Source organism: Malaclemys terrapin, chromosome 1 (assembly GCF_027887155.1).
Source record: "Malaclemys terrapin pileata isolate rMalTer1 chromosome 1, rMalTer1.hap1, whole genome shotgun sequence".
Classification (NCBI taxonomy): domain Eukaryota; kingdom Metazoa; phylum Chordata; order Testudines; family Emydidae; genus Malaclemys; species Malaclemys terrapin.
This window is the reverse complement of record NC_071505.1, coordinates 153,984,896-154,009,759: the sequence shown is the minus strand read 5'-3', so window position 1 is coordinate 154,009,759 and position 24,864 is coordinate 153,984,896. Positions and strand designations below refer to the sequence as shown.

The window sequence follows — 24,864 nt, the reverse complement described above, 5'->3', positions numbered from 1 at the left end:
CATGAAAACTAAGGCCAGCAGATCTGTGAAATGAAAGGTTTGTGCGTCTGCCTATTGTGGGCGAGACTGTCAAAAGCACCCAGAGTTAGACCAATTCTGAGCGCTTTTGAAAGACCCACTCTGTATTAGTTTATTTGAATGGCAATATAAGAACAAGGGGCTTGTTGTCCAGGGAACTGGGGAAAGGGGATCCACAGCCTCTCGTTTCTAGGTTGCAGGTTTGAATCCAGCCCAGGGCAGGCGTAACTGCAAGTCACCCATGCCATGACTGTGCAATGGCTTGTGTGAAATGAGATTTACGGACTCAGTCCTGTTCCTGTTGGCCGTAAGCTCACATCACCACTTCAGGTGGTGCTGACTGTCAGCACGCTAATGGCCACTTTGTTGTTGTTCTCAGAGAGGCCTATGACTGAATGAGACATGAAGACTAAACTCTGCTCCCACTCCCGGAGGAAGTTTCCCCAGGTCCGTGTTAAGGCACATACAGAAGGCAGTGTGCAGGAAGCTTTGTTTGTGCCTTGCCTGTTCTGCGGATAAAGAGAGAAAAGCCAGAGCTGTCAATCCAAATACAAACCCCAGTGCTAACAATGGGCTTTTCAAAATCACTGAACGGGAAAAGACCCCTAACTTCCAATGGCTTTGAATGGGAGTTGGGTACCTAGATGCTTTAAATAAATAAATAAATAAATAAATAAAATTCGCTCCCTAAATTAAGGCCAAGGATTTCAGAAGCATCTTGTGATTTTTGGATGCCCAACTTGAGAAACCCAATTTTCAGAAGGTGGGCAGAACTGTGTCTGAAAATCAGGCCCCTTTGAGGTGTCTCATGTTAGGCACCAAACATCTTGGCCCATTAAAAAAAAAAAAAAAAAAAAAAAAAAGTTGAGTGTATTTTTCCAAGGGGTAGAGGGGAAACAAGTACCAGTGAATTCTCATTGCTCACCTTTGACTTCGCAGCCCAGGAGTTCCATGCGAAGAGTAGGCCTGTTGTAGGAATCAGTTGGATAAACCCTAATATACCTAGCAATGATAGGTGGATCAATATGGTTGTCTTTTATCCCATGGGCATCTGAATTACCTTCAAACAACTAGTAAAACAGAAAAAAGCAATTAAGATTTCAGAAAAGATAATGATATTAATTAAAAGCAATTACAAGCTTGATCCTGCAAACCCTACATCATGCGATTAAGTCTTTACTTATGCAATTTCAACGGGGCTACTCACGTTATAGCAAAACCTAAAAACACATCATCCTTATCTTTGCCTTAGTATAGCACCCAGAGGCTAAACCAGGACCCAGTGTGTTAGGCGCAGTAAAGACCCTTATTAGGATATTAATAGACAGACAACTAAGACCAGTGGAGACCTAACATTCATTAACACCTATCATACAAACACCATGACACTGTGGATATGGCTACACTACTGCAGCTACAGGTGCAGCGTGCTGGGGCTGTACCACTGTAGTGCCATAGTGTTCACCCTTCCTTTGTCGCTGGAAGGGGTTTTCCATCAGTGTAGTTAATTCTCCTCTCCAAGAGGTCGATGGAAGAATTCTGCATCTACAGTGAGGCGTAGGCTGAGCTAACTACACTGCACAGGGTGTGCTATTTTTCAGAGCCCTGAGCAATGTAGCTAGGTCAGTTTAATTTTTGGGTGGAAACCAGGCCTCAGAGTTGAGCTCCAGCTGGCAGGGAAGGGGAGTTTGGGCATAGATAGGAGACCCCTGAAGGTGCTGTATGGACACTTGGGTTGCACATGCATTAGGTAGCTACTGCTAATATTAGCAGTACTATTGTGACAGGGTGCCAGGGCTGGGCCGCACTGAACCGGGGCATGAGTTCAGCCCAGCGTCCCACTCTCCTTGCACATGTGCTCAGGGGAAGGGCCGTGAGCCAGAAGCGGGGACAGAGGCCTGTGCAGAAGTGGGGCTGCACAACCAGGGTTACGGGGCTGGGTTGAAGCCCAGGCTGGGGAGATTCCTTATCTCTTATTACGATCCTGTATTCTGCTGTGTTATACACACCAGGCCAGACTAGTAAAGGGATCTAGGTGCCTCACGAAGCAGATTGGCATCTAGTGCGGTTTTCAAAAACCCCTTTAGGCACTTAGATTCCTTGGGAATTAGTGGGATTTTTCAATCTGCATCTTCATGCGCCTAAATACCTTTAAAAATCAGACCCCTTATTCCTTGAGAAAAGCCCCTGGTGGCTGCCTGTGTGGTACTTTCTGCTGAGCCAGCCCACCCGCTTACAGCTGCGTAAAGCCGGGGAGGCTGTGGTGATTAACGAGCAGGCAAACCTTCTGTCCCCCAGTGCTGTTTCCTATGAAGGTGATCCACTTCCGTTTGTCCTTGCTGTAAGTCATAAAGAACTCTTTGACATACAAGGACTTCATCAACTGCTTGGCTCCCTGCGTCTGTATCCCTGTGATCAGAACTTGCCTTTGCAGGTCCACCTGTAGAACAGCAAGATACACAAACTGTAAGAAAAGCTGAACCATGAACCCAATTTCATCCTCTGGCAGCTAGGGAGTGGGGCCCAGGCCTGCATTTAGACACTCAGAATGGCTCTACTCAAGCTGGATAACGGGGTGTCTAAGCTGGTGCAAGAGTCCAAATGAGGAGTTGTGTCCTAACCTATTTTATTGATGTGTGTATTTACTTATAGGCATTTTTGGGGTGCCCATCACCCCAGTATCTGGGCACCTGACAAACATTAATGAATCCATCCTCGCAGTGTCTCTGGGCGAAGCAGGGGAGTGTTGCTATCTCCACTGTACAGACGGGGAGAGCGAGGCACAGAATGGGTAAGGCCTACATTTCCAAAGCAGCCTCTGGTTTTGAGCGTCCAACCAGAGATAACCAGGGCTTGTTTTTTGGGGATGTTGAACCCCCACAACTCCAGCAGAAGCCACCAGAGGCCATGAGTGCTCAGTACCACTGAAAAATTAGAACCTGGTGTCTCAAGCTGGGCACAGAAGCACCCTCCAAAAAAAAAAAAAAAAAAAAAAAAAAAAAAAAAAAAAAAAAAACAACCACGAAGCAACGTTTGAAAGTTTTTGCACCAGGTCACACGGTGATTGTGTAGCAGAGCCAAGGTCTCCTGATTCCCGGGAGTGAGTGCCTTCACCAGAGGACCCTTCCTCCCCCTAGGCCTTCTGATGCAGACAGTGAAAAGGTCAGTGATGTTGTTTACTAGCGAAGCTGTGCAGGAAAAGAAAGATGCAGGGGGAGAGGGGGTTCTTCTGATCAGCTGAACAAAGAGCAATTATTTTAAAGGGAGTTTTCAGCCCCACTTCATCAAGCACAAACGGATTATTTCTCTCTCCAAGTTTTCTGCCCTTACAAAAGAAAAGCAATTCTTTTCATGGATTTCAGGGGGATTTGGAAGGCATCTGTAACCACAGACCCTGGTTTCTACTGAGCAAGTCACATGAGAGCCATTAACTCCTTCACAGCTGCTAGACTGTTTTTGTGTATTTTTAATAAATAAATGATGTTGACTATAATCACTTCAAAAGTGTTGGGGGGAAGAAAGAGGAGAGGAAAGGTGTTGGGCTCATAGCTCGGGGGAGAGTGAATCTTTTATTTATCCAGCCAACATGTGCAGTGACAGTGCAAGTTTCCCCCACGCTAGCCCACCAACAGACCTCCTCCCTGAGCCGCAGGTGCCATCCCCAGGGCTCACAGGGGTGATCGGTCTCCATGGCCCATCCAGTCCATGGTCTCTCTTCTGAGACTCCCAGCAAGGAGGGCAGTTAGCACCAGTTTTGGTGGGAGAAGGGATGGGTTTGGGATGTGGACTGAGAACATTAGCTCATTATACACAGGTCTCTGCTGTGATTTTCTGGCTCCAGCAAAACCAGGCTGGATTCAGACAAGCAACATCGCAGAGAAAGCCAGCACATCTTGTTATCTATCTTGTGAGCTGTTAAGTTCCTCCTTAGCAGCAGTTTTAATTGAACATCCATAATAACCTGCAGCTGCTTATAGAAAGTCTCTCTTTGATCCAGTAAGATGAGCGAAGAGGCAATTTTTAGAGGAGATAGGCTTAGCACAGCTCTGACTGGCTGAGCAAGGAGTCTGGGAGGCTCCGGTCTGCCACACCTGGTAAAGCAGCTGCCTAGGGATCACACATGTCCCATTTAGGAGCATGAGCTGCAGTGACATGCAGGACATACTGTCTGTCAAGCTACAGAGAGCAGATACAACAACAAACAGGCAATTTCTGCAAAATCTTCTAGTGCTACAGCCAGTTCTAAGGAAATACTCCGTGGGGGCCTGCTTTTCAAAACAGCTCAGCTACCACCACCGTTAGGCACCGAAATGAAGTGACTGGATATTCAGAAGTACTCCGCACCCAGAAGTCTCCACTCTTGAACATCTGGCCAAGTCTTTAGGGGCCTAACAGGTCGCTGAGCTTCTCCAAGAACCTGACCACTTGTTCTGGGGTATCTGGAAAGCCACCAGAAGCTGAACAGGAAGAGCTTAAAGTACAAAACAACTTGTAATGCATTAACCCCCCCCTCACCCCATGTAACAGTTTGTGTAGTGAAGTAGAAAGCAGATGTCCAACCCATAACTAGACTGCAGGATTAGCTGGTCATGCAGCAAGGGGTGAATACATATACACATTGAAAGACGGGGACAGCAAAAGGACAGGCTGTTTATCTACAGTATGATTATACCCTAGGCAGCGGCAGGGCAAACTTCCACACAATTCCCCCCGACAACAGGCCACGACCGTGACAATACTGTGGCAGTGGCTCAGCATTCACTTGAAGAGGAGCGTGCAACCTACTGAATCATCAGTACCACTTCCTGCGACCCCTGAGTTTTCCTTGGCAGCCTCTTTGGGAAGGTCTAGTTATAGTTTGACCTTGTTTAACACACGAGACCCCAAATAAACCCAGCATGTGTGTGGTGGTGTGGCTGCAGGCATCAGCTAACTGGTCTGTGCGTCACAGTGAGCAAGTATGTATTATACCAACCATACCTGGATCCATGGAAATTCACTTTGCTCCATGTCAGTGCTCCAAGCATTATATTTTCCAGCGTTGTTTAATCTAGCTAATTTAGGCTCCCAATAGTCTAGGTGGAAAAAAGGAAGAAGGATATATGGTAAAAATCAAGGAAAACTAGAAAGCCACTGGCTTCTCAGCATGCATACTTCAGTTCTTTTTTGGTTTGTCCTAAAGAAAGACTCCAGTACAAATACCTGATAAGCTGTAAAGCTGACAAAAGCTTCAGAGACATTGGATGTTATCTTTGAAAACATGGTTATAGTCAGAAAAGTGGCTTTAAAAATAATATAATACCTAGCGCTTACCTAACACTTTTCATCAGCAGCTCTCAAAGCACTTTATAAAAGGGATCAGTATCATTATCCCCATTTTACAGATGAGGAAAACGGAGGCCCAGAACAGTGAAGTCATTTCCCCAACGTCACCCAGCAGACCAGTGGCAGAACTAAAAATAAAACCAGGTCTCCTGAGCTCCAGTCCTGTGCTCTAACCACTGGGCAACACTGCCTCCCATGGCACCCTTTTACTGAATGTACTACTTCCTTTGGCTTTGTCAGCATTAGGGGTTGGACTCAAGTTATAACATGCAGCAGCCAGAGCCAGCAGTGGAGGCAGAGACAAACCACGTTCAACATCCACTGTAGAAAGCAATCCCTCGGGAAGGGCACTGTTAAAAATCAATTGTTTCTCTTGTCTGATAGGTAATTTTCAAATGTGTGTGACTTGATTACTTCTAAAGCAAATGCCTTCAGAGGCATTTGTCCCTCATAGAGAGCTAAATCCACAGGAAGTCTGAAGTCACCAAAATAAGCCATTTCTTTATTATCTCGGGGAGGAAATAGCATCTGAAAAGAGTATCCGTCCATGGGTATATGGAACGTTACCAAACTCCCCTCAAAAGCTCAGCTTTGGGATGGGAATAAGTGAGAGAAAAAAGACCCCAACATTGCTTGGAATGTCATTTTGCAGCGTTTTACTCCCTTATAATATTCATACACTGCACTTCTACCTCTCATTCCCCTTAAAAATAGCAATGCATCCTCAATGCCATTTTACAGCTGGAGAAACTGAGGCATTGGGGGGAGAAGTGACTTGTCCAAGGCCACTCATCAGGCCAGTGGCAGAGACAGGAATAGAACCCAGGTCTCCTGACAACCCTGTCCTTTACATTAGCCAGCACATAGAACAGGAGGAGCAGAAAAGCCTACCTCACTGTCAGAAGACTACAGTGATATTGGCCTGGTCTACACACTTACATTTTGTCAGCATAGTTCTGTTAATTGGGGGGGAGGGCAGAAGGGGGAAATCACATCTCCCAGCTGACAGTTATGCTGGCAACCTCCTCCCCCGCAATCTTCTGTAGGTATAGCTAATGCTGTTCAGGGAGGCAGTGTAGCTATCCCATCAGAACTCCTTCTGTCAGCATAGCTATGCCAGCCAAACTCTGCAGTGTACACATGGCCTTGGGCTGCTCAGTCCTGCTCCGACTCCGGGCCTGCAGAACCAAGAGCTTTCTGAAGTCTGACCGCCTGTTAATTACTGAAATGATGCCATAAGACAGTAGCATGCATGAAACACAGAGAGGCAGAGAAAATCTTCAATTGCACTGCCTGGTGCCAAGTCGTATTACTGAAGACCATGTCTGATCTTCTCAAATAATAAAATGTTCTTCTACCGTGTGTTTAAACTTACTTATGTGATGAGAAGCACTGATCTGTGAATCAAGTATAAGTCCATTCATTAGGCCCATTGGTAACTTGCACTCTAGAGAGAACACAAAAATGGTTGATGACTGATGAGCTGCATTCCATAACTTATCAGGAAAAAGGGTCTTTCAGAGTCATGTTTGAGGAGCTGGCTGGGCATTTCTGATGAGATCACCCTTCGTACCAACTCCCAATAGGGCACATTTGGGATTTCATCACTGTTTAAAAAAAAGAGAGAGAGAGAGAGAGAGAGAGAGCGAGCTCTGTATGCCCAGATGATCAAAATCATCTCTGCGTTCAGTTCCCTCAATTAAGAATTCATAGGTGGTTTTAGGGAATCAACGAATGTAAAGTTAGTGCTTTGAATGCTATACAACACTTCTTTTAAAATTCAATTTACTATAATCACTCCATGAGCTCCCCCTTTATAATATAGCTGTTTCCTCAATTCAGATTCTATTCCGCCATTACTGTCCCATGCCCTGAAAGGGAGAGAGAACTTTGTAACTAGACTCCTGTATATTAGAATGATCATGATTAGATTCAGTACCTTTTTCTACAACGATAAAGGAGGCCTGCATTCCAGCTTGCTGATATTCCCCCACTTCGGTGTCTAAAAGCCACATGCCAGCTTTTGGTGGGGTCATTTCAATAGTTCGAAATGAGCCTTTAAAATAGAGAGGAGAAAAATAAATCACAGCTAATCTATTGAAACGTTAGCAGGAGATTGGCTGACACAGAACAGTGAGGCTGGATAAACCAAGGCCTATCGATCCTGCCCATTTCTGGTGGCTTGACAAAATGAGAGTCTAATATCTTGCGCCTATTGGAAAGCGTAGCAGATACCAACATCATTCTCCTTTTAAGAAAGGGGTTCTAATTAGAGACATGCGGGAATCAAAAGTTCAGATCTGAATCCAAAATTCATCACTTTAAAATTTACCTTTTCACAGAACCTTGGATGCATGCACATATTTTGTAGAATACTGCATACGCAGTATGGGCTGTGTGGTCATGTAGTGAATGACCTAACCTTTTACACGGATTCATGCTGTGGTAACAGTAACTCTGAGGGGCTGATGCTGGCCCTTAACATACTGGAAGACTGTTAGCAGGTCGCCCCCTCAGGTTTCTCTTCTCAAGACTAAACATGTCCAGGTTTATTTAACCATTCTTCATAGATCAGGTTTGCTAACCCTTTTATCATTTTTGTTGGTCTCCTTGGGACTGTCTCCATTTTGTCCACATCTTTCCTAAAAAGCAACAGAGAGTCCTGTGGAGACTCTGTTGCTTTTTACAGACCCAGACTAACACGGCTACCCCTCAGATATCTTTCCTAAAGTGTGTGCCCAGCACAGGTCCCGACTTCTACTTTTCCCTGGTGATGCTCAACAACCGCTCAGCCTCCGGCCCCACCTCCACCCCTGCCCTGCCTCTTCCCACCCCCACTCCACCCCCACCTCTTTCTGATCCCTCCCCCGAGCACGCTCCTTTCCCACTCCCAGCGCCTCCTGCACGCCGCGGAACAGCTGTTCAGCAGTGTGCAGGAGGCACTGGGAAGGAGGGGTAGGAGTTGATCAGCAGGGGCCAGCAGCAGGCGGGAGTGGAGCTTAGCTGCCGGTGGGTGCTAAGCACCTGCTAATTTTTCTCCGTGCCCTGGAGCACCCACGGAGTCTGCACCTATGGTGCCCAGAATTGGACATAGTACTCCAGCTGAGGTCTCACCAGTGCTGAGTAGAGAAGGACAATTACTTCCCAAGTCTTACATACAACACTCCTGTCAATAGACCCCAGAATGATTTTAAGCCTTTTTCACAACTGCATCACATTGTTGACTCGTTTTAAATTTGTGATCCACTATAACCCAAAGATCCTTTTCAGCAGTACTACCACCTAGCCAGTTATTCCCCATTTTGTAGCTGTGCATTTGATTTTTCCTTCCTAAGTGAAATGCTTTGCACTTGTCTTTACTGAATTTCATCCTATCGATTTCAAACCAATTCTCCAATTTGTTAAGGTTGTTTTGAATTCTAATCCTGTCCTGCACCCTCCCACCTTGGTACCACCTGCAAATTTTACAAGCACTCCATTATCCATGTCATTAGTGAAAATAATATTAACTAGTTCTGGACCCAGGACTGACCCCGGATGGACCCCACTGGATAAGCCCTCCCGGTTTGACAGCGAACCATCGATAACTACTCTTTGAGTACCGTCTTTCAACCTGTTGTGCGCCCACCTTATAGTAATTTCCCTAGTTTGGTTATGGGACTGTCTTATGGGACTGTATGAAAAGCATTTTAATGGCAACAAAAAAGAGCTCTATTGTGATTATTAACTAGTTATTCATGGAGTCTTTCTTTTCAGTGTGAATACTAAGCTCTCTAGCCACAAGTCTCCAAGCACTTTACAAAGTGAAATCAGCATTATTGTCCTCATTTTGCAAATGGGGGAAACTGAGGGACAGAGCAGGGAAGGGACTTGCCCATGTTCACACAGCAGGTCAGTGGCATAGCTGGGAACAGACCCCAGACAACACGGCCTACCAGCTCTATCTCCCCTATACAAACCTGCTGTGCCTGATCAGGACATCAGTCCATGCACTCCACATCCATCTCCAACCTTGCCCAGTAACTTACATTTCAGAGGAGGGCGGCCTCCTCTCCAGTCCCACCTCCCCAACTCAATGAGGTAGATCTGTAGTTCTCAAACTTTTGTACTGGTGACCCCTTTCACACAGCAAACCTCTGAGGGAGACCCTCCCTTAAAAATATTAAAAAGTGTTTTAATATATAACATTATTATGAATGCGGGAGGCAAAGCGGGGTTTGAGGTGGAGACTGACAGCTTGCGACCTCCCATGTAATAACCTCGCAACCCCCTGAGGGGTCCCAACCCCCAGTTTCAGAACCCGGAAGTAGATGATGCTGGGGTTGGGGAAGTCCTTTCCGACCTCACAGGAAATGAACAGCAAGTACCTGGAAACACAAGACTTAATCATCACTATCTTAATGGGCCCAAACCAATTTCTGCTTCTGCTGATCTAATGACACTGAATTTTAGTAGAGTCACCCCAACATTACCAAGTGTAGGGTTTAGCCTCATAATTAGGAGTATAAATGACAAGACCACTGAGCTGATATGTACCTGGAAGGAGAGGACAGACACCAAGCTGATGCCCAGGGACTTCTGTGAAGGTCTGACCATGAAAGTGAACCACGTGAATATCTTTTGACCCGCCCATATTCAACAAGTGCCATCGGACCAGTTCATCTTTATACATCCTCAGTCCTTGCAAGTGATATATGATCCCATTAATGGCTGAAAAGAAAAATATTACAAGGGATAAAAGAAACTACAAACACTCCAGCTGAGAGACAATAAAGATGTCAACTAGAATTGGACCAGAGGATACAGATTGGATCTAGATGCAAATGTCCCCAAAGCCTATAGAGTTTCAGATCTGGTGTCCTGGTCCATGCCAATCTCTAGTGTCAACATATAATAATGACCTTCTCAGTTAATAAATTAAGTGTCATTGCAAGTGTAATTGATGGTCATTCAAATAAGCGAGAATGCTTTCTACCTTCCTGGTAGAAACAAAATGAACAAAACCCCCAGAAACTCTTGAACAGCCAAAAGTAGATAGTGTTGATATTTATCTGTTTGAATGAGTCGAACATGAGGCCACCTTGATTCATATTAGGTTTGTGAGCCAAACTAACCCCATAAACCCTATATTAGGGGGCATAAATTAAGTTGATACCTCTTAAATGGTCATCATCAAGTGGGTGTTGCAACTCTGAAAATTTCAAGGGAAACCCCCCCAGGGTCCCTACTGGCCGTGGGAAATAAAGTCTCAAAAATATTAATCAAGTGTTACTCAATACCCAAATGTCTGCCTGAGACTGCAAACAGCCTAGAGCAATAGCTCTGAGAGGTGTGACCTATCCACTTCATATGAATAGTGCATTGATTCTGAAATGTAAAGGTGATGATTTAAAAGTCAACTTTGTTAACTATTTCACTACTTATCATTTTATTGGAAACATCCAGCAAATGTGCTTATTCCAATCCCAAATTGCCTCTCATCTCCTCGGTTGGGGGATTTAATATTAAAATAAACTAACAGAGGTTCCTGTGTTGATGGCAATATTCATTATCATACTAAATTCAGAAAAACTCCATTTTTCAAATTTAAATGGAAGTGCCACAGAATTCACAGCCTGCTGCACCTGAATGCCAAAGAATTCAGAGACCAGGCCACGGGATTTAAGCACTGCTTGCTGTAGAGTACAGGGGGATTGAATATAATGAGACAGACTCTATTAATGTCAACAGATCTGACTTGTGCCTGACTTTAAGGATCACATTTTAAAAATGTGGCTTCCATTTTTGCGTACGATCACTTATTCACATAAATAGTAGTACAACTGGCCAAGTTTCCAAAAGAGATCTCCCATTTAGGCACCTAAATGAAGTGATCAGATTTTCAAAAGTGTGCATCACCCAACAGCTCGCATTGTTGTGAAAGGGGGGAGCTGCTGGGTCCTGAGCTCTTTGGAATAATTGGCCACTTCTTTTGGTACCTAAGTGGGAACTGGACTCCTCTGAAAAGCCAGATTCTGTTGTCGGTGCCAAGCACGTCTGAAAATCCACCCCCTATGCACAAACTTCCATCTGTGCCAATTAGAGCTGGCTGAAACCAGGATGTTCTGTTTCATGGGGAATTTCACAATTTTTCTGAAACACAAAAATGCATTTTTGTGGGAAATTAATTAAAACTGATGCAATTTTGCAAAAATTTTTGGTGTAATCAGATCAGCATTTTCAATTCAATTGAACACTGTTTCAGTTGAAATTTTCTACCAGCTCTCCTGCCAAACAACCCCTCCACCCCTTCCTACACACCCCCCACACAGATGGAGCGGCCTGGCTGAAAATTCTCTTGAAACTGCTTTTTGATGGAAAATTGATTTTTTTTAAAATGAAATTCACACAGAAAAGGTTCTGTTTTCCATGGAAAACTTCAACTTGTGTTGAAAATCCTGAAGAACCAGGGAGATTATGGTTTTCAGCCCACAACTGAAAACTTCCTGTTCAAAACCTGAAAAAAGTAAAAATTTTCTTTGAACAATTTTAACAAAAACATATTTTCTGTTTTTGTCAACATTTTCCAACCAGCTCTAGTCTATATGCATATTCTATTTTTATATGCACAAGGAATAGTGCATATTAAAAAAAAAAAGGTGCATGCAAATGATGTGTGCGTGCAAAGTTGCAAGTGCACCAAGAGAAGCTGGGTTGAAGTCTTTAATGCCTTCCTCTTCCCTCCCAACATGAATAACCGACAAAGGGAAACATTAGTACCATGGAATTTATGGTATTTTTGCACTTCTGAGGTCTTCTCAGTGTAAGTCCTTTTGGAATGCTTATTGAAGTACCAGCTTTTCTCTTCATCAAAGACCATAAAAAGCAGGACAAACTCTCGGGTATCTACTGGCCTGTTACTTGTACTGAGGGTTCCCTTTCGACAGATCAAGATTGGACCAATCAAGCCTGAGTGAATATCTTTCTCCTGGAAGGCAATAAATACAAATTAGAAGTAAAAAATTAGGGTTTCCCAAAATACATCATTAATAACAATTTGCATATTCACAGGGGCTTTCATTTGAGAATTTTCCCTTACAAATGTTAACATTGGTGCACAGGAATTGCCAGACTGGATCAGACGCGAGGCCCGTCCAGTTCAGCATCCTGTCTCCAGCAATGGCCAGTGCCAGACTTTTTTTCATGTTTTTTAAATAACCCTAAACGTATGCTGCCAGTCTGCGATCCCTGTCTAGTTCTGCAATATCCTTTTTGAGATGGGTGGCCAGTTCCACACATACAGTATCCAGAGGAGGCTGTACCACTGATTACAGGAACGATTATAATGCCATTATATATTGTTCCCCCTCCTATTCTGTATGCATCATAACATTTTGTTTGCTTTTTCACCTGCAGCTGCACATTGAGCAGAGCTTTTCATTGATCTGTCTGCAGTGATGCTCAGGTACCGTTCATGAGTTGATATGGTTAATTTAGAACCACATAAAGTGCAAGTAGTTAATGCATACAGGACAGAAAATGTTAATTTTGTATACATCAATACTGAATTTAATCTACCATCATGTTGCCCACTCAACTAGCTTGGTTAGGACCCTTTGAAGTTCCTCACAGTCTTCTCTGGACTTGGCGAACCTAAATTAATTGTGTCATCAATGGATATTGCTACCTGACTAGTCACCTCCCCCTCTTTCCAGGTCATTAGAAAAATGTATTGAACAACACTGGAGCTAATACACAACCTTGTGACCCCTTGCTGTTAGCCTTTTGCCATCATGAAAACTGACCTTTTAATCCTACTGTTTGTTAACTCTTTTAACCAGTATTTGATCCATGACTATACTCAGCCTTGCAGTCTACGACTACTTACTTTCTTCAGTAGCCTCCTGTGCATGACCTTGTCAAGGGCCTTTTGAAAGTGTAAATAAAATATGCCATTTGATTCTGCTTTAGCCGCTATTTTACTGACACATTCAAAGGATTCTAACAGATTAGTGACACAACTTTCCTCTTCAGAAACCATGCTGGATAGACCCTATCATACCATGATCTTCCAGATCTTTTATTTATTCTAGTTGAATGATTATTTCAACCAATTTACCAGGTAGAGAAGTAAGACTTAATTAATAAAGGTTGGGTAAAGGTCCCATTTTACAGATGAGGAACCCAGATCCAAGATGTATTTGCACATCACATTGCAAACACGGGGGCTGGACGAATCTCTCAGCTATGCTATATTCCTAACTAAGGGCCTGATCCAAAGTCTACAAACTCAACAGAAACACTTTGGATCAGGCCCTAAATTTGGGATAAAGGGTCTGATTCCCCATTGCCTTGTGTAGTTACTGAACTCTATGCAAAGTGGCTATGAAATGCTACCAAATCAGAGTTCTCCACCCACTCATGCCAGTGGCAGCAATTTATATTCACTTTGCAGAGGCATAAATGATTAGATGAGGAACAAGAGAGTCACGAATCAGGCCCCAAAGAATAGGAAGCAATGCAAAGTGCTGTGAAACCAGTATTTCAGCAACAAGACATAGTAGCTGTTATCCAACAGACTCCAGCACCCTTCTGCTTAGATTTCCTTACCGGGTTTACACCGGAGTAATAGGCCCAGGACCTACAGGCTGCCCCAGGTTGTATAGGTCCAGACCGCTTGGTTGCAAACCATACATAGGTATAGGTGTCATTTGGCTGAACTGCATCATCCTTTTTGAACCAGTCTGGAGACTCATCTTCATAACTGCTTCCCTCAGAGGATTTCTCATAGAAAAGCCCATGGGAATGGAGGGAATATGGTCTGGATGCCAGATTTTTAAAATGAACCTAGAAAATAAATAAAGGCAGATTCTCGATTAGCAGATTTGGGCCTAAACCAAAACTCCAGGCATAAAACACCCATGAACTGTGTAAAGTACAAATTCAGGATTCAGATTTGTCCACTGATTATGGGCTAGATTGTGCCTGGTTGGAGGTGGGGAGTGTAACTCCTGACCTATCTTTCTGGGGTGCAGCAGACTCCACTGTGCATAGCTAGTAGTATGTGGGGAGCAGGGTAATGGCTCCGCCTACTCCCTGCCCCCTTTTCAGCACTGTTCCCAAGAGGGAGCAAGTTGGTAGCAGCCCCTGTATTCCTCTGAGAACCCCAATTCCAGGCAGGTCTACCATGGGTTGCACAAGGGGGATAGGGAGCCTTTATTCTTTCCTACACCCTTGGGTGGCTGTGTTAGATGGGGCACAAGCTGGTTCTACAGTAATACTAGATCCTAGTGTATGTAATTCCCACTGATGTCAATAGGAGTGTCTCTATTATGCATCTCCCTCATCCCAGAGGTGGACTGCCAGGGCAAGGAGCTGGTCTTTTCTCCCTCACTCAGAGGATGGAGTTCCAAGATTAGGGTTGGCTTTTGTCTCCCCTTTTCTTGTTCCTGATTTTTATGCAACTCATCTGTTCCCTCTATGTACGAGAGAGCCTGGTCAAAGAAGTTCGAGATAATGAGCAGGTGGCTAATTGTTCGAATGGTGGTCTGGTGAGGCATTTCAATACCAGGCTGAGGTCTCATGTTGGTGTAGGTCATCACACATCTGGGTAAACATTTCTGAGACCCCTGAGGAAGCGTTTTGTAGTTGGGTGTGCAAATGTCGAAGTTCTATCGATCTCTCGGTGGAATGCTGAAATGGCTGCAAGATGGACTCTGATCAAGCTCATCGTTAAGCCAGTGCTTTTCAGCTCCAATCTAAGATTAATGGTAGCACAGCTGTATCGCTCATCAAGTGTCTTCCTTGACACCAGGCAGAGAACCTCTTCCATTTTTGAAGCGATGTGTTTCTCATACTCAGTTTCCTGCCGTTTAATAACACGTTTGACTTGTTCCGAGCAGGTTATTTCGTCATGGTGGAACCATTCAGAAGCCACACCTGTAGGTGGAGTATCTCCAGTCGGGTGGAGAGTGTGACCATTGTGTTGAGACAGCAGATCCGACCAGCGAGGGAGAGCTTGCAGGATGCATATTGCCATGCATAACAGGTAAGGATACTATGCCTGCCTGGGCCATGTCGGGACTGTAAGGATAACTTTGGCTCTGTCTGCTCGTATCTTGTGTATCACGTGTGATATGACTGGTATCGTGGAAACACATACATGAGCGGTGCCTCCCATTTGATGAGGAAGGCATCGCTTAATGACCGGTAGTCCCAGTCCTGTTCTTGAGCAGAACATTGCGCATTTGCGATTCGTTGGGGATGCAAACAGATCGATGGTGGGAGTGACTCACTGTTTGAAGATTGAACTCAAGATCTCTCCATTCATCTCCCATTCGTGATCCTGGGAGAAGTAGCTGCTGAGTGTGTCTGCTGTCGCATTCTGACAGCCTGGCAGGTAACACTGAGATGTTTACGTTGTGTTGTATGCACCAATTCCAAAGTCTCACGGCTTCTGTGCATTGAGAATGTGAACGAGCTCCTCCTTGCCTGTTGATATAGAACATGAGGCGATATTGTTGGTCGTAATTCAAATGGATTTGTTCCATATAGAAGGTAGGAAGTGCCTGCAGGCGTTGCAAACTGCTCATAGCTCTAGCAAAAATTGATGTGCAGTGGAGTCTGTCACGGAGACGATTTGCCTTGTATTGTTTGTTGACTCATGTGAGCACCCCAGCCTATCTGTGGTGATCACTGTTGTCGGGAGTTCTGTTGAAAAGGGATACCCATACAGATATTTTGTGGTCTTGTCCAGCATTGTAATGAGTTGGACATTTGGTGGAACTGTGAGCCGTTTGTGTAGGTTGTGTTTGCTTGGTATGTATACCGTGCTTACCCAACCTTGTAGACTTCGCATATGTAGTCTTGCATGTCGTACCATGAACATTGTGGCTGCCATGTATCCCAGTAATTGTAGGATCGTGTGAGCCTGAACTTGAGGACTGACTTGTACCTCTGAAATGAGGTTCGTGACATTTGTGAATCTGATAAGGGGTAATGATGCCTTGGCTTCTATGGCATCAAGGTGTGCTCCGATAAAGTCTAGCTGTTGGACTGGGTTTATGGTTGATTTCCATTCTTTTTTTGTAGACTCAGCTCCTGGAATAGTGTGAAAGTGGACTGGACTGCATTCATTGTGTCTCGTAGGCAATCGTCCAGGTAGGGGAAAATCATTATTCCCTGTTTGCACAGATGAGTCGCTAACCTCGCTAGAGTTTTGGAGAAGAGACTTGGTGCTGTGGATAGGCCGAATGGTAGTACTCCATATTGGAAGTGTTCTCGTCTACCGTGAATCGTAGACATTTCCTGTGAGCAGGATGAATGGCGATATGGAAATAAGCATCCTATCTTATCTCCTAGAACTGGAAGGGACCTTGAAAGGTCATCGAGTCCAGCCTTCACTAGCAGAACCAAGTATTGATTTTGCCCCAGATCCCTAAGTGGCCCCCTCAAGTATTGAACTCACAACCCTGCATTTAGCAGGCCAGTGCTCAAACCACTGAGCTATCCCTCCCATCTTGGACGTCGAGGGCTGAAAACCAATACCCCTGTTGCAGCACTGGGAGTATCGTACCAAACGTGACCATCTTGAATTTTTGGGATCTGACAAACTTGCTGAGGTTCTGTAAATCCAGGATGGGTCTCCATCTCCTGCTCTTCTTCTGGGTCAGGAAGTAATGGGAGTAGAATCCCTTCTCTCTGAATTGTAGGGATACTTGTTCCACAGCACCTAGTTGTAGAAGATGATTGACTTCTTGTCGTAGTAGGTGCTCATGAGAAGGGTCTCTGAAAAGGGACAGGATAGGGGGTTGGGTAGGTGGGTGGAAGGTAAAGGGGACAGTGTATCCTGACTTGATAACTTCCAACACCCACTGGTCTGATGTTATAGTGGCCTAGATGTGGTAAAAGGGTTGGAGTCAATGGCCAAAAATTGGGAATGGGTCAGGCATGAGCGCTGTTTCGTGAGGGAGGTCGTTCAGACCCTCGACCAACTTTTCAAAATTGCGGTTTTGGAAGTGCCGCCTGAGAAGTCGGCGCCTGAGATTGAGGTGGTCGCCGACGTTGTGATCGTTGACGCTGGTGTTGTTGCCTGTTTGAGGAGTCTCTAGGTCTCTGAGATGGTATCTCTTTCTCTTTGCAGGGGGGGTGTAAATCCTCAAAGTGCAGAGCATGGCATGAGAGTCCTTCACTGAATGAAGGACCCTGTCCGTCTTCTGAGAGAAGAGTTGTTCCCGGTCGAAAGATAAGTCTTCTACTTTTATCTGGAGTTCTTTTAGTATCCCCGAGGCCGGAAGCCATGAGGCTCGGCGCAGTACTGAGGCTGTGGCCATCGTTCTGGCTGCCATGTCTGCTGTGTCCAATGCTGCCTGAAGGGCTGTTTTGGATCTGAGCTGGCCCTCGGTGATGACAGCCTGGAATTGTGTGTTTTTCCTCTGGTAGCTCAGAGGTGAACTGGGCCGGTTTCCCATAGTTGTCGTAGTCATATTTGGCCAATAGCGCAGAATAATCGGCCACCCGAAACTGAAGGACACCGGAGGAATATATCTTACGTCCGAACGAGTCGAGTCTTTTGTGTTCTTTGTCATGGGGTGTAACCTTGAATTGTGGCTGTTTGTTACGGTGATTTACTGCCTCGACAACTAGTGTCCTGGCAGGAGACCGCCTCTCTTTTCGCAGATCTCTCTGCGGAGACATTTGAGCCCACATTTTTTGTTTTTTCAGCAGGTAGGTCTCCTTTTCCATCTTGAGGAGTGTCTAGAGAGGCTGTTTGCTTGTTCTCCTCAGGCTGGAGGGACTTCTCTATCAAGATTATTTTAAGCCGGATATCCCTGTATTACTGGGCTCTGGCTTTCAGGTTGCTGCAGTGGGAATATTTCTCTGGAATAATATACCCCTCACCCAGGCAGCGTATGCATAAAGAGCATCCATCTGAAACGGGCATGGCATCATGGCAGGAGCTGCATTGTTTGAAGCCTGGAGACCCCGGAATTTTAACTAGTAACCGTCCCTTAACCAGGGGGGGGGGGAGGGCGGAAATGTTGTCTAACGAACTAACAAGAAATTTGTTTTTGTTTTACTAACTCCCCAACAGCTTATCTAAATATTTATCTAAAAATTATTGCTTAACGGTTTTAGGGAGAAATGCTAACACTGCCCCTTCGCTCCCTTTTTAGCGGAAGACATTGAGAAGGAGCTGGAGGGCTCGGGTTGTGCGCATGCTACACACAGCACCAACGGCGCCACGAGACACCTACTGTACACCCACGACCCACGCGGACACTGCTACCATACATCTCCAATTGACGGCGCTAAGGGATACTACACGAAGAACCACCTGTTTCATTCAGTCCATCCCATGAGGGGTCAAAACCTTCCTTATAGTAAATATTCTAATACACTGCCCAGTTTTAAGTCCCAAGAGATAGTGACCGCTTCTCTTGGGGAAGACTATTCCACCGTCTCAAAGAGCTTATTCACAGGAAATGTGCCCTTTTGTAATATTCCCCTGTTACTACTAGCTATAATCCCTTGTATCGTATTTATTATTTGTATTGCTTCCACAGCATCCTTAATCTTTATGTGATGGCCGGCATCTTGGCCACCATGCAGAGATTGAAGTGAGAACCTCCAGAACTAAAAGCATGAGTGGCTACAACTTGAGCTAAAGCTCCATACCTGGCTGTGAGTGTGGGGGGGACTGTGACAACTCCTATCCTCTGGCTCAGAGGGGGGACCTGTAACACATACTGACCAGAGAGTCATTTACACTAGAACTGCTCAACATTTTCACACCAAAGTATTTTTAAGACAAAAAAGGACTTTTCGGACAAATATAAACATTTTCATTTTTGTCTAAAGTTTCAGGTTTTTCAGTGAAAAATTCATGTTTCAGTTCAGTTTTGGGGAAAATTATGATTTCAAAAAGCAAATCTCCCTCCCCTCGCCCACTTTTTGGTTTTGTGTTAAAAAACAAAGCTTTTTTGGTGGGAAGTTGTAAAAAAATTTTTTTTTCCCCAAGATGTCCCACCAAAAGTGATTGATATTTTTCAACCAGTTCTAGCTCAGCCTCTTCAGATCCTTGTAAGAAACCTTCATGCACCAAACACCTGAAGCCTTGACTTACTTGGATGACATCATCCACCTCAGCCCTGATAACAGGACCCAGGATACCCAGGTGTTCTTCATACTCCCCTTCAGGCTCCCGAGTTGTAAAGGTACTATCCACATAGCTTCGGAAAATCACTTTTTTGTATATGGTGTTGCCCCCACCATGGCTGGTTCTGTCATTCCTCATTGTGCTGAGGGGAACATAATGGAATTAGAACATAATGGAACAAACATCATGGAATTAGAAAAACGGACATCTTATGATGAAAATTAAAGACCTACACATAAAACCCCCTCAAGATGTAGTCTGAGAAACAGTTACATTTACTGTTGGAATGCTTTGGAGGAAAAAGAATCAGCACAAATGTCAGTGATTCACACTGAAAAATGTATGATCCAGGGTATTAAAGTGACTACAAAATGATATCACTACATTCCGTTTTTCTCCACAGTGATTCCACACCAAATTTGCCCAGTTTGCAAATCCTAAAATAGTTTTTCTAACCACCAGTGATGAAAAATTTCTCTAATATCTGAAAATCCATCTGGGCTATTTATACTTCTTACACCATCATCCATAAGAAACTGAATCAGCACTTAGAGTTTTGGTGAGGCAATAAGAATCCAGCTCCCTCTCCCACAGATGTATCGGCACTGGAGAGCTAATGGGAATAAAGGATGTAATTAGTTATCAGCTATAATTCAGAGCCGCATGAGGAAGTGATGCTGACAGCTCAGTGAGAAGGTGTCCCTTTGCATATTTGCCATTTGGTCACAACCACGTTTAAAAATGCAACTGAACTGCGGAGAAATAGGAGTTTAGTCCCTCAGTCACCTAAGGTACAACTACACAGCCCACAGCATACTCGGGCTTGCACTACCCAACTAAAAATAGCGGTGTAGATGTGGCTTCGGCTTTGAAGACTAGGGAGAGGGGTGGGAGTCAGAGACCAAGTACCAGCCTGTGCTTCAATTTCAACAGACTGTCTACACAGCTATTTTTATAATGTTAGCACAAGGCCAAGTATGTTGAGCTGCACTTGGAAGGCTTGCTGCCGCAGACTGTGTAGATGTATCCTTAGTGGAAGAGCACTACTCCCCTAGTGCCTAGAGCGAAGGCCTGGGGATCATCTCTTGCTCATGCGGCTCTGAATTATAGCGGATAACTAAATACACCCTTTATTCCCATTAGCTCTCCAGTACCGATACATCTATGGGAGAGGGAGCTGGATTCTTATTGCCTCACCAAAACTCTAAGTGCTGATTCAGTTTCTTATGAATGTAGGTTCTATTCTCAACTCTTCCAAAGACTCAGGGACAGATCCTCAGCTGGGGGAAGTTGTCACAGCATCATTGACTTCGCTTGTGCTATGGTCATTTATATCAGCAGCTGAGTGTCTGCCCCACACAGGGCAAATCATTTCAATATTTGAGCTTCAGGATTTTTACACATGGAGAACTCAGAGCCCTCTGGGTACTCTTGCAAATACAAATAATGAAGGTGGCGCTGAAGCAGGGTCTACATGAGGAAAGTTGGGAAGGGGGAAATAGACAAGTTTGTCAAGTAGCCTGGAAATACAATTTGAAAAATACACAGTTCGGAGACTGAATTTGCTGTAGTGAAACTATTTCTGCTCCTGTCCTAAATCACCCGACAATGAAAATTCAGGCTGTGCAAATATTTTTGTGGGTAGCAATTTTAGGGGGAAAAAAGGCAGATTTTGCAAAGAAATATGCAATCACTGGTAATTTTGCATGGTTTGATTTAAACGTTGATCTTCGTTGCAATGAAATTTCAAATTTCTAACAGATTGAATTTCTCTCTCAGAAAAACGGGATTACAAATTCTTGTTGGGAAATAAAGCCACTTTTTCCAAATCAAAACAAAATGTGAACATCTCAAATTTGGGGTTCATGCGCGATGGTCCAATCAGTTCTTGATCTCTGCTAAGACTAGCAACAAGGGGATTAATTAAAATCATCTATGGTGGTGGTGATTTGCATGATGTGGATATTTATCTGCTGGGAACTGGACTGAGAGTCAAACTCCTCATTTTGTACTGTAGATTGAACACAACTTCAGATGGTGGGAACTATAAGGCTGGAATTTTCAGTGGGGCCTAAGGGTGTTAGGCACCAGCTCCACTGAAACTCCCTTAGGTGGAGATTTTTCGAAGTGACCTAAGTACCTACCTACCCAAGCTGGATTCAAACTAGCAACCTATAGGCTCTCTCTTGACTGAGCTCCAAACCATCCCATCTACACGTACTTAGACACCAAGCTAAGGTATTGATGTGGACCTCATTATTGTAGTATCTGAGCACCTCCCAATCTTCAATGCATTTATCCCCACAAAAGCACCTGTGAGGTAGGAAAGAGCTTTATCTCCGTTTTACAGAAGGGGAACTGAGGCACAGGGAGACTAAGTGACTTGCCCAAGGTCATACAGGAAGTCTCAGGCAGAGCTGGGAGTTAAACCCAGGTCTCCTGAATTTCAGGCTAGTACCCTAAAGCACTGGTCCTTCCTCTCTTCCTCTTCACCTACTGCATTACAGATTGTTAAACTGAACAGCACTTGTGTTTAAGAAATCCCATAACCCTTCAACAGTAGCTTTGCTGTGGGACAGCTATCTGAATCAGTGGCCTGGTATTTAGCAACAGGGTGTGAGGCAAGAGAGGAAGAATTTGGCCCAACCTTTTCTTTAGTCCTGCATAGTCCCAGAAGACCTCTTCGGCTGCAATGTAGTATCTCCTCATGTTCCCTCTGTTGTGTAGATGATGCACAGCAATGTCATCAGGGTTACGGACATTATTAATGTTGAATCTGGGGTCCCTTGTATATTGGTCATCTGCAATTTCCAAACGGTCAGAGCCTCCTGGAACATGCTTCTTGGAGTCCCCATTCCCACTGGGAAGCCCTATGATGACTGGCTTAAATTGTCTTGGGGTCAGCGTGTAGTTAGCCCTGCTTGGCAAAACCGGGAGGTTGGCCTCACTGGGCAATGCTGTATTGTTGGTCTCACAAAGGGACACTGTGTGGCTGGCCTCACTGGACAATAATGTGCAGTTTTGCTCTCCAGGTATCTTTGGGGGTCTCACACCTCTGGGTGTCAATGAGAGACTACTATAGTTTTGATTATCCTTTTTCCTCCTTCGGGTCTTGATGCGAGTCACAGATGTACTCAAGGTGCCATTCACATTTCTCTCTTCCCCTTTCAGAGTTGGATGCTTACTGCTTACTTTCCAATGACCCTCTGTAAACTGTGAGTAGCCTTTGAATTTTCCTTGCTTCTTCTTATTCAGGGATACACTCTCTCTTGTAGGCATTGTAGCATTTCTGGAACGATTCTGTAATTTATCAGTAGCCTGAGCTGAATTTGTCTCCATCCCATAACCCTCCTTCCCAGACGCCAAATTCCTTTTCTCATTCATAATTTTAGATGGAGACTTCATATCTCTTGGCGACAGCTTTCCCAGCATGTCCTTTGCCACCACTGGGCTGCGAGTAGAAATTAAGATATCCGATGCATAATCTAGAGTAAAATTTCTTTCTTGTTTATCTTTGGGTAGTTCTAAGTCCGGGAGATTGAACATGTTTAACTCATTGTTTTCTGCCCTGTGTCCCACAGCAAAAGTCAAGTTATCTGCATGTTTGGGAAATTCAGCATTTTCTTTCTTGGTTTCCTCCTCCTCTACTTCCTCCACATCCTGGTCCTCAACATATTCATTTGGAAATTGGTCCGTCCCTAACATATCTGAACTGGAGAAATTGTATTCTCCTCCTGAATGTTCCTCTTGCGGCTCCTCTAAATAGAGTGTTGCAAAGAAGGACTTCATGCTGTCCCCTCTGTCAGGTAACAGTTCTGCTGCATCTTTTGTTTGTGCTTCTTCCCTGGTCCTCAGTAGTTCACCTGCAAGTGTTTTCTCATAATTTCCTGACATCTGACTCTGATTTGCTTCATAGTCACTTTGGTTTCCAGCTTCAGATGCCAAGCCAGGACTTACTGCTGTTGTGGTGACTGGAAGTGATTGTTCTGCTGCCGTGTAATTTTTATGGAGGGACCCAGCCTTGGTTGGGAGAGGAGCAGTGCTTTGAGTTTCCAAGAGCACATCAGTGTCCAAGGTATCACTGAATGGCGGATCTGAGCCAGCAGCCACATCAGCACTCTTAGTGCTGGTGCCAAAGTTCTCATCTATGGCCAGAGCAGTAAGATTCAGCATTTCCTCCTGGACCATTGATTTCTTCCCAAATGTCTGAAGTCCCAAACTTGAGGCCAGAAAATCTTGGTAATCAAAATCATCAGAAGACTGCTGTTTTTTTTCTGTTTCTCCTCCAGTTTGGGGTGAGGTGACAGGCACATTTTGATGAGTGTTCTCAGAGGGGAATTCTATGATATCATATGGGCCATCCTCATCAGAATAATCTACATCTTTTTCACGCTTGGCATCTCTAAACCTCAGCCTCATGCCATGGCTCATCTCAGGGGAACCCCAGGATGCAAAAAGCCACGTACCTGCAATTGAAAAAAAAAAAAAATGTACTACGTATTATTTTTACAGAGAACTTCAATACTGTGCCTCAAATGACAGTTATACAACTAGTCCCACAGTAAGGATTTTTTTGGGGAGTGCTCAAAAGCAATAAAGAATCATCACTAAGTATAGCATATGCACTGCTGTGTCACGTGCAGCCAGCATACATATACCCCATGTGTATCAATCACGCTTGCTGTAATCTAGGGAAAGATTTAGAGGGGCTGAAATTCTGTATGCAATTTATACAAAGCTTTTCTATTTTTATGAGTCCTTATGGACTCTAGCTACGAAATCTCTTAGCAGATCATTAAACACAGCAGTCTGCCACTTACCAGCATTGTTCATTTCTACAGTGACCGATTCTCCACTCATGGGAAAAAGATTCAGTACATCTTCATACTTCCCTCGAGTCAAAAAAGTGTGACCAGAAAGGTGTATGGACACTACCTCATCCTGGGTGCCAATACTGGAGACGTGCCACTGTACAATTCTGTCATGGGGAAATTCCAGGATTTCAGTGCTGTCAGACATGTAGCCATTTATTGCTAAAACAAAGCACAAGATATGATATTACTGCACCTTAAAGCCTCACCAGCATGCAAGACGGTAAGCTAAATTCATGCCTTCAATGGAGTGACAACAGGGATGTAACTGACATCCTTGTATCCAGACAGAAAGATTATTGGCACTCTAATGAAATTGGGCTGCAATCCAGTCACCTTCATTTGAAGGGACACCATTAGGTTTAAAAAAAAAAAAAAAAAAAAAAAATCACATATTAAAATAACATTCCCTTACCTCTGTTCCTAGTCACCCTATATTGGATTCAGGGTGAAATAATTCAAATATATATTTTAAAAATTGTTTATTTTATACATTTCTCTCAGCTAGCTAGG

At 44.3% G+C, this 24,864-nt stretch overlaps 1 protein-coding gene across 1 annotated transcript in view; it reads right to left on the bottom strand.

Moving 5' to 3' along the window:
• The window catches only part of LOC128845525 (coagulation factor V-like), a 54,137-nt gene that overhangs the window by 4,846 nt on the left and 24,427 nt on the right, over window positions 1–24,864 (bottom strand). Inside the window, exons 12-22 of the mRNA XM_054044311.1 lie at window positions 24,301–24,513; window positions 22,128–23,946; window positions 19,448–19,622; window positions 13,933–14,169; window positions 12,103–12,310; window positions 9,880–10,053; window positions 7,283–7,399; window positions 6,719–6,790; window positions 4,999–5,093; window positions 2,303–2,458; window positions 944–1,088 (exon numbers count right to left, since the gene is read on the bottom strand). Coding sequence (XP_053900286.1) covers window positions 944–1,088; window positions 2,303–2,458; window positions 4,999–5,093; window positions 6,719–6,790; window positions 7,283–7,399; window positions 9,880–10,053; window positions 12,103–12,310; window positions 13,933–14,169; window positions 19,448–19,622; window positions 22,128–23,946; window positions 24,301–24,513 — 3,411 coding nt within the window. The remainder of the gene's footprint in view (window positions 1–943; window positions 1,089–2,302; window positions 2,459–4,998; window positions 5,094–6,718; window positions 6,791–7,282; window positions 7,400–9,879; window positions 10,054–12,102; window positions 12,311–13,932; window positions 14,170–19,447; window positions 19,623–22,127; window positions 23,947–24,300; window positions 24,514–24,864) is intronic.